The sequence below is a fragment of the Vespa velutina genome, chromosome 20 (assembly GCF_912470025.1).
Source record: "Vespa velutina chromosome 20, iVesVel2.1, whole genome shotgun sequence".
NCBI classification, from domain to species: Eukaryota; Metazoa; Arthropoda; class Insecta; order Hymenoptera; family Vespidae; genus Vespa; species Vespa velutina.
Window position 1 is genome coordinate 1969140 of NC_062207.1, and position 10000 is coordinate 1979139.

The following is a 10000-nucleotide window of genomic DNA, read 5'->3' on the forward strand; positions in this document are numbered from 1 at the left end:
TTAGTAATAATAAGTGTTGCATAATGTAATTCGATCGTTTAATTATTTAATTATGTCGTATATAGGATCGATAGATCATTTCTCGACGTGGAAAAAATAAAGAGAGAGAGAGAGGGGGGGGAGGAGGGAGGAGGGAGAGAGAGAGAGGATAAATAAATAAAGTAATAATTATTTCAATGTAAATATATATATATATATACATGAAATCAAACATTATCTAACAACGTTTCTTTTATTATCTTCTCTTATTTATGATCATGCGATTTGTAAATTTCCATCGATTAAAAAATTATTATCATTCCTCTTCTTGATCTATAGATCAATTATTATCGAACATCATTGAAATTCTTGTCCTTTAATTAATTATAATCAATTATTTATTGAATGAATAATACTCACAGTTTCTTTTCATTTTATATTTTATGATACTTGAAATTGTATTATTTTTCTCTCTCTTTCCCTTTTTCTCTCTCTTTCTCTCTCTCTCTCTCTCTCTCTCTCTCTCTCTCTCTCTCTCCCTTTCTCTTTCTCTTTCTCTTTCTGTTTCTCATACTTTTACTCTTATTCAACTCTTTTTCTTTCTTTTCTGAAAATGAAATAAACTATGTGTGTGTACATATATATATATATATGTATTTTATATATATATATATATATACATACATATAGTTTATATATATATATATATATATAAACTATCATGCTCAGATTGTTAATGACTGTAGGAAAGTTATCCAACCGAATCTAATATGATTCTTTAATCCTATAAGTCTGAGTGATAATAGTTTGAAATATAATAAAAGTTCGAAAATAACTTTGATCGTTAACTCTTAAATTATATATATATATATATATATATATATATATATATATATTTTATTGCTTTCATATATATATATATATATATGAAAGCAATAAAAATTGAATTACAACAAAGTTATTGGGTATGATATATCATTATTATTCTTTTTGTTATTATTATTATTGTTATTATTGTTATTATTATTATTATTATTATTATTATTATTATTATTATTATTATTATTATTATTAAATCAAATAAATGAATAAACATGTTAATGAAAAAAACGATGCTGATTTTTCTTTTTTTTTTTTTTTTTCCTTATATATATATATATAATATATTGTGACATATTAATAATTAATTTTTGCTCGTAATAAACAATATCAATTAATGTATAATATGAATATATGAAGAAAAAAAAGTAAGTAATAAAAATCTTAACTTATTATATACCGGCTTTATACTATATTAAAAAATTTTAATTTGTATTTGAATTATTTTTTTTTTTTTTTTTTTTTTTTTTTTTTTTCCTTCTTTTTCTCTTTCTCTTTCTTTCTTCTTTTAAAAGAGAGAGAGAGAGATTGAGAGAGAGAGAGAGAGAGAGAGAGAGAGAGAGAGAGAGAAAGAGAGAAAAAAAGAATACCAATAGAGATGATTTTTATGAAACAAGTCGTACAGTTTTGTATTACCAAGAAGATTGGTGATATTATAACCGGATATATATATATATATGTACTACGTATTTTCTTGTCTAATTACACTCGATGGAAAATTTTACAAGGATTAGATAAATGATAAGCCGTATAATTATTCGTTTTCTCACGAATAATCGTTCCTCTCAATAAATTCTACGTTCTCGTAGAATATCAACGAAAACAACAACAACAACAACAATAATAATAATAATAATAATAATAATAATAATAATAATTTAAAAGATAAAAAAGAAATTATTGAACAAATAATCTGACAACAATCTATCAAAATTCAATGATCATGACGAAAAATGACAAATACGTGCGTTTAATAAATTAGAAATGGAGATAATTAGATTGAGGTAGAAATAAAGATAACGATATCAGTAATAATAATAATAATAATAATAATAAGAAGAACAAGAAGAAGAAGAAGAATGTTAATAATAATTAAAGGAAATTTTAATTGAACAAACGATATATTTACGTAGAACCGTAGAAATTCTACTTTATTGATTTTCTTTTTATTTATTTATTCTTTTTTCTTCTTTTTTTTTTTTTGTTTTTTGTTTTCTTTTGATTTTTAACTCTTCTTATATATATATATATATTTTTTTTTTTTACTTTATTTTCTTTTGTTATTTTTATTTATTTATTTTTTTGTAATTTATTTTATCTCTCAAGTGTCCACTACTAATTACATTATCGATCATGTATAAATGTGAAAACAGTTAAACATTTGTTGATTGAAAATTATCAACGAGCTAGTTCTTTTATTTGGATCATGACTTTTCATGACTTTTCATTGGATTCTCTTCATTTTAATTGGAACAAAAAGAGGATAAAAAAGAAAAAGGAAAAGAAGAAGAAGAAGGAGAAGAGAATAAAAAGGAAGCACAAAAAAAAAATCAATATTTATAATAATCGTTAAGTAGCTTCAGAAGATTATATTTCTCCCTTGCCTCTCTCCCGTTTTTATAGCGTTCTTCGTTTTTTAAACCATGAACCATAACTGAAAAGGAAAAAGAAATGTAAATATATATATATATATATTTTCTTTTTTTTTTTTTTTGATTAAAAAAAAGTTGAATTGTTTTTTTGTTTGTTTTTTTTTTTTGTTTTATTTGTTTTCACGTTTTTGGCTTGTTCCTCTCTTTTGTCGTTTGTTTTTGTGGAGGGTGAATATAGCGAATTAAAAATAGTTTTGCGTGTGTATTTGTGTATGTATTTGTGTGTGTTTATAGAAAAAAAAAAAAAAACAAAAAAAAGTATATTTACCTCGGGAACTTTTTGTTGGACGCATTGTGCAACCTTGAATACCCTTTCGCAACCATCCGCTCCGTCTGATTTGGTCCAATGAAAATGTGCAAAAAGCAAAAACAAAAAAGGAAATAGGAAGAATGAAAGAGTAATAATTTTATTATCTTTTTCTTTTCTCTCTCTTCTTTTTTTTTTTTTTTTTTTTTTTTATTACTTTAAGTATCTATAAATTTTACTGTATGAAACTCTGATGGTATTATTTTATTTGTTAAATATGTAATAAAGAAATAACAGTGTTAAAGTTATTTTCGTTCTCTCTCTCTCTCTCTCTTTTTTTTTTTTTTTTTTTTTTTTTATTTGTTAAGAAACGAATTAGAAATAATAATTAATTATTTTCATAAGTGGTACGCTTGCACGAATCTTTTTTCTTTTAGCTCTTTTTTTCTTTTCTTTTTTTTTTTCTTTTTTGTACTTTTCTTCTTTTTTTCTTTTTGTATTTTTTAAAGAAATAAATAATATCAAAACAAATATTTACCCTGTTTGGCACAGGCATTGAGAATATCGGTGCCCTGTGCCACCAAATTTTCCGGCAAGAATCCCAACAACATTTCCGCTTCTAAATTACCTTCTTCGTCCACCTATAAATAAATAAATAAATAAATAAATACATACATACATACATACATATAAGATATCTGCGAGAAGGAAAAAAAAAATAAGGATAGAAAAAGAAGAAAAAGGAGAAGAAAAAGGCAAAAAGATGTCTCTAGAAATTATGCGAATAGTTAAAGACGAACGATTAAGATTAAAGATTGAATTTACCAGACTGAATGCATCTAGCAGGCAGAACATGTAGCAGGATAGTGATCGATCGTTTACCAGATTTCCATCGTTTACTTGATCGATCAGAGCTGTCCAACAAAAAAAGAAGAAAAAAAAAAAAAAAAAAAAAAGAAAAATCATTAGTTAATTCTTATCCGCCATTTGACTAATTTTTTTTTTTTTTTTTTTATATAATTGAACTTGCAAAAAATATCCATTAATTCTTGTCCGCCATTTATTTATTTAATTCATTTATTTATTTATTTTTTATTTATTTATTTATTTATTTATTTATTTATTTTTAATTGCTTACCTTGCGTTGTTCCATGTTCCTCCATGCAACGTGTCTTATCTCCGACAACCATGTCTAACAATTCTGCGGGTACCCAATCTGGAGGCTTAATCAAATCAAAATTTCATCAAACTTTAGAAAAATTTATTTTAACATTTTATACATGCGAGTTATTTTCTATTTTCCTCTCTCCCCTTTTTTCTTTTTCTCTCTTTTTTTTATTTTTTTTTTTTATTTTTTCATTTTGTTTTTCCTTTTGCTTTTTCTTTCTTTCTTTTTTCCTTTCTTTCTTTCTTTCTTTCTTTATTTATTTATTTATTTATTTATTTATTTTTTCGCCTTGTCATTCACTTTTTCACTATGATAATAATATTCTCTCGTTTAACTTATCATTAATTTATTTAGTATACATTTTTTTTCGTCATAAATATCTTCTATTTCAGTGCAATTTGAAAATTTTGTTTTTCAAGTATATTAAAAAAAAAAAAAAAAAAGAAGAAAAAAAAAGTGATATTGATAAATAAACTTTTTAATGACGACATATTAATTTTCCATGGCTATACTTATAATTCTGAGAAACAAAAAAAAAAAAAAAGAAGAAGAAGAAAAAAACATTTTGTTTATAAACGATGATTAGACATAATTTTATAATTGTTACCTTATCCAAGAATTATTTTTCCTTCTACTAAAAGCATTTTCACTACGATTAATAATGCGTCGTAATCTCGAAATCAAGAGAGATTCGATTCTCTTCAAATAAACATGAACGAAGAGATGAATGAAAGAGATTAGGGAAAATGATTAGAATATGTAATTTTTTTTTTTCTATTCTATCTTGCTTTTTGCTCATTTTTATTTATTTTTCAAAATTAAGAAACGGTGCTCCGTCTTCTTCCTACTTGATTAAACGAAAAAAAAAAAAAAAAAAAAAAAAAAAAAAAAAAACCCAAAGAAATTTTTATGAATTAAAAAAAAGAAGAAAAGAAAAAAGATCTGTTTTATCTCAAACAATTTTCTTTTTTTTTTTTTTTTTTTTTTTTTTTCTTTTTCTTTTTCTTTTTCTTTTCTTTTTTTGATTTCGTAAATCTATTATAATTACGTATTCGTTCAAAGTTTCCATGAAAGATAATTTTAATTTTAAACATCAAAAGGATAATTTTTCTTGTCTTCCCTTTCCTCTTTTTTTTTTCTTTTTTTTTTTCTTTCTTTCTTTTATTATTAATTATTATTTATGTTAATTAATCGAATCGTTGTATACAATAAAAATTGACGAATGTATTCAATATAAAATAGAAATAGAGGATTACCCTTCGGTATCTTATCTGTCGCGGTGGCAGCGGCCAAGTAATATCGATTTTGTGGTATTCGACGTCAGGGACGTAACATGAATAAAATTACCTTGAGAAACTTATGTCATGTACTTGTATGTATCTATGTATGTATGTATGCATGTGTGTTTGTTTTTAATTAAAGTTTTTCTTTTAAACATTAATTCAATCGAGAAGAATTTTATTTGTCGAACAGATTACACGAACACAAGCCTATATATATATAAACAATAACAAGTTATAAAAATATTAACAATAATTGATATATCAATTGTATGTCTGTCCTGTGTGTGTGTGCGTCTATCTATGTATTTTTATATGCATGCATTTGTATAATTAAAAATTTAGAAATTATTATCTCGAAAAAGTAACAAGAAAAAAAATACAAAACATATTTCGAACTGATATTTTTTCACGTATTTTATAAGAAAATTAATATAAATAAATAAATAAATAAATAAATAAATGAATAAATAAATAAATGACATGGCTAAAATAATAATTAACATTAATCGATTAAATATAGCTCAAAGTGTAAGAACAAATTTTGCGCCAATGTTTTTTTTATGTATTTTATACAAAAAAAAAAAAAAAAAAAAAAAAAAAAAAAAAGAACATAAATAAAAAAGAATAAGATAAAAAAATTATGACATTAATTAAAACTATAACTATAAACGTATCAGTTGATACGTTTTAATTAATCGATCTTAAAATTTGGAAGATGTCATATTGAAAATTAATTCAAAAGTAATTAAATAAATAAATAAACAAATGAATAAATAATGAAGTAATAATAATAATAATAATAATAATAATTTCACGCTAATATTACTATGGACGTATCTCATTATAGAGATTGGAAATATATAAATAAATTTTAATAATAATAACAACAATAAGAGTGACAACAAAAAATGGGGGAGGATTTACAAGGTCTGTCTCGGTGTCAACGACTTCTAAAATCGATTTTCGCGATAAGAAAGAAAGAAAGAAAGAAAGAGAGAGAGAGAGAGAGAGAGAGAGAACGATGCCAAGAAGTCGTGTCACGACCCACGCAATAAATACATTCACACACACACACGCACACACACATACAAATATATACATACATCGATCAAATATGTAGAAAAGAGGTCAAAAATTTCTTAAATAATTTTAAAAGAAATTAATCACAGTATTTTCAAGTCACCCTTTAGGCATGTACTTGAGCTCATAATTCTTCAATCTAGACGCGTGATTTTTATTATTCGCGAAATAAAAAAAAAAGAAAAAAATAAAAAATAAGAAAAAAAAGTAAAATAAAAAGAATATATAAAATTTGAAATTAAAACGAACGGAGAAGAATAAATGGATTTTTTTAATAGTGATCTAAAAACCTTCGAGCGATCACCACCACCTAACACGAAATTTTGATCAATGCTTTTACTTGCATTGTTTTTTTTTCTTTAAGACGTAAACTTCACAAGTTGAATGAATGAATGAATGAATGAATGAATTAATTAATTAATTAAAAAAAAAAAGACTTGAGAGAAAAAGAAGAAGAAACGACACTTACCCCGGCATTAACATTCTTCATCGATAGAAGGACAACAAATACGGCGAAGAATAATTTTCCTTCCATTTTCTTTTTTCTTTTTTTTTTTCTTTCCTTTTTTTCTTGATATTTGATTTCTGTTTTTTTCTTTTCTTTTCTTCACAAAAAAAAAAAAAAAGTTAAATCCCCGACAAAAGGAAAGGCACGAATTTTTCTTTATTAATTTATTTATTTATTTATTTATTTATTTATTTTATTTTTTTCTTTTCTCTTACTTTTTGTTTTCACTTTTTATTTCTAACGAATTGCTTGCTCTCAACGATACGTTACTATGCGAAATACATGACGAGGATGTAAACCCAACCGTATTTATAATACTCGAAATTAGAAACGGGATGTGGGCGTTAAAGGACATTATAAGCATAAGCTAATTTCATATTATCCTTTCTTATATCAATTGGAAGTCTACGTCGTGACTATAATTAGCAAGCTAATTCGTTATTTAAGTGTAAGGTAAAAATGAAGAGAGAACAAAAAAAAAAGAGAGAGAGAGGGAAAGAAAAAAAAAAAAAAAGAGGATTGAAATTCTCTGTGACAATGCATCTTTGATATTATATTACATTTGACATATACATACGTAATCGTGTAGTATGCACGTTTGTAGCGTTTAAGAGTCCTTGATTATATCCTGCATAGTGCATGTAAATCTATCTGACATACGTACGTCTCAGAATGTATTAGTTATAATTCATTGTCAATGATATCGAACGAATTATTTTTTTCCTCTTTTGTTTTTCTCTTGTTCACGTTCTTTTTTTTCTTCTTTTCTTTTCTTTTTTTTTTTTTTCTTCTTTCTTGTTTTTCTCTTTTTTTTTTTTCCCCTTCTTCTTTTTCTTCTCTCTCTCTTTTTTTTTCTTTTTTCTTTTTTTTTTTTACATCTCGCATCGGTAACTTTGCAATAACAAGTTGGATAATATTAAACGCTTACATCGCCTTGTGATTTCTTTTAAATTGGTTTACTCGTAATGTACCATTAGTACTCCTTCATTTTATTTAACTACTTCGACTTCCTTTTGCAATTTTTATTTGTCTTCTTTTTCTTTTTTTTTCTTTTTTTTTTTCTTCACACACATATATATATATATATATATATATATATATATATATATATATAATGTATGTGTATGTCGATAGTTTCTTAAAAAGAAAAAAAAAAAAGAAAAAGAAGGAAGGAATTTATTTTGGCAATTTTTTTTTAATTGTTTTGTTAAATTTAATCAAGAATTTATTTATTTTTTTTTTGCCTGGTAAATAATAATAATAATAATAATAATAATAATAATAATAATAATAATAATAATAATAATAATTCTTGTTAACAATGATAGAATTACACGCAACTGTTTAAATTTTATCTTACGCGAATTTTTTCTTTTCTTTTTTTTTTCTTTTTCTTTTTTTTTTTTCTTGTTTTTATTATACTCGTTCCCTTTCTTATTAACTAATAAACGATTTCTTCTTTTTTTTTTTTCTTTTCCAAATTTTTTGTACGTTTGAGGATACAAATGTTCGCGATTAATAAAACAGAGAGGGGGAAGAAAAAAGAATACGTACATTATTAATATTTTTTAAATATATATTAATAGTATAATAATGTAATCCTAAATTTTTTAAACTAAATTTACAATAGTATATCCTATATTAATATATATATATATATATATTAATAATATAATAATATAAATATAACTAATACTTCCTTAATATTTGTTTTAATTAGAAAAAGTTTGAATTCTTTCTTTTTTATTTTCTTTCTTCCTATATTCCTTTAGTTCCTTTTTTCGTTTTCTCCTTTTTATTTTTTTTATTTTTTTTTTTTTTTTTTATTCTTTTTATTTTTTTTCCTCAGAGCTTCTTTTTTTATTCAATAAGAAAATTCTGATTAAACTTCATCCCCATCCCACCCCACTCCACATCACCCCATTCCACCCCGTTTTAAAATGCTTTCCAAATTAAAAAATAAAATTCATCAAGAAAATTGACAGATGGGTCGATTGAGGTGGGCTATGGTTGAAGAGGACGAGGGGGGAGGAGGAGGAGGAGGAGGAGGAGAAGAAGGGGTAAGATCGGTCGAGGGATGATAGTGTTTTAAAATTCTCGAATTAGAAGAAAAGTAGATGGGTTGTTGGTGAGTGACGAGGCGAAGATGGGTGGGGTTAACTGAGACGAGACGAGGCGTGGCGAGGTGAGGTAAAGTGAGGTGAGGTGAGGTGAGGTGAGGTGAGGTGAGGTGAGGTGAGGGTGGTCTGGCAAGGTCGAGTTTCGATCGGTCGAGAGAAGAAATGCATCACGGATCGGGGTCAAGAGAGCACTCGGCTTTTTTAAACTGGCTGCTGCATAGGGTTCGACGTTTTTCCAAGCGCGTGCTCTCTTCTTTCTCTCTCTCTCTTATTTTCTTTTTTTTCCTTCTTTTCTCTTTATTCTCCTCTTTCCCTCTTTAGATAATATATATATATATATATCTCAGACTCGTTTCTTCTCCTTCTTTCTCTTCCTCTCTCTTCGTTCTTCTTCGTTTTTATTTTTTTTTCTTTTTTATTTTTTCTTTTTCTTTTTTTTTTGATTTTTATTCTCGATTCTCTCCTTTCAATTTCTTCCATGATTCCAGTACGAAAGATTTGATCTCTTCTCGTAACTAACTAGCTAACTTGCAGATAGTTTTGATGATACTGGTACATTGGTACTGGTACTGGTATTGATACATTGGTACTGGTACACTGAAACTGGTACACTGGAACTGGTACACTGGAACTGGTACACTGGAGCTCTGGTACATTAGTACTACTACTGGTACTGGTACTGGTACTGGTACTGGTGCTGGTGTTGATACATTGGTACTGGTACACTGGAACTGGTACACTAAAACTCTGGTACATTGGTACATTGTACTGGTACTGGTGCTGGTATTGATACATTGATACTGGTACATTGATACTGGTATTGATGATGGTACATTGGTACTGGTATTGATATTGGTATTGATGCTGGTACATTTTTACTGGTATTGATATTAGTTCTGGTACTGGTAGTGGTACATTGGTACTGGTACATTGACACTGATACATTAGTACTAGTACTGATATTAATACTTGTGCTGATACTAGTTCTTATGATGTTATTGATACTGATACTGCACGCTTACCAAGTTATACTTATTTTCTTCGAATCGATCGAATATCTACAGATTTCTTTGGCCCTTTGCGC

The 10000-nt window shown here is 25.9% G+C and overlaps 2 protein-coding genes across 9 annotated transcripts in view; one reads left to right on the forward strand and one right to left on the reverse strand.

Annotated features, from left to right (window-relative positions):
• The window catches only part of LOC124956010 (CREB-regulated transcription coactivator 1 homolog), a 30744-nt gene that overhangs the window by 9967 nt on the left and 10777 nt on the right, over positions 1 to 10000 (forward strand). The window contains exon 3 of one of the 7 annotated variants that reach the window (XR_007103056.1): positions 1 to 475. This exon is cut by the window's left edge and continues 756 nt beyond it. The exons of 2 other annotated variants lie outside the window; for them this stretch is intronic. Coding sequence is in view for 3 of the 5 variants with exons in the window: in XM_047511325.1 (XP_047367281.1) it covers positions 4280 to 4327 (48 nt within the window). In the remaining 2 variants the exon portion in view is untranslated. Of the gene's footprint in view, positions 476 to 4012; positions 4070 to 4279; positions 4343 to 10000 lie in introns of those variants that run through there. 4 more of the 7 variants (XR_007103055.1, XM_047511326.1, XM_047511325.1 and 1 more) reach the window with 4 other exon arrangements.
• On the reverse strand, positions 2243 to 7077 carry LOC124956011. 2 transcript variants are annotated; one of them, XM_047511331.1, is made up of 7 exons: positions 7012 to 7051; positions 6758 to 6893; positions 3896 to 3980; positions 3583 to 3671; positions 3296 to 3398; positions 2779 to 2843; positions 2243 to 2512 (listed from the first exon to the last, which is right to left on the reverse strand). In XM_047511331.1, the coding sequence occupies exons 2-7, from the start codon at positions 6821 to 6823 to the stop codon at positions 2495 to 2497; spliced, it is 426 nt and encodes a 141-aa protein (XP_047367287.1). In that variant the 5' UTR covers positions 6824 to 6893; positions 7012 to 7051; the 3' UTR covers positions 2243 to 2494. The 2 variants fall into 2 exon arrangements, with proteins under 2 accessions (XP_047367287.1, XP_047367285.1); XM_047511329.1 differs by having other exon boundaries at positions 6758 to 7077.

What these genes read in the sequence shown, in the direction of transcription:
- LOC124956011 (XM_047511329.1), bottom strand. Translation starts at nt 6,823, where the DNA reads ATGGAAGGAAAATTATTCTTCGCCGTATTTGTTGTCCTTCTATCGATG. An exon ending in TGAAGAATGTTAATGCCGGG is followed by an intron (nt 3,981 to 6,757) that starts GTAAGTGTCGTT and finishes GATTTGATTAAG; the next exon opens with CCTCCAGATTGGGTACCCGC. An exon ending in GGAACATGGAACAACGCAAG is followed by an intron (nt 3,672 to 3,895) that starts GTAAGCAATTAA and finishes TTTGTTGGACAG; the next exon opens with CTCTGATCGATCAAGTAAAC.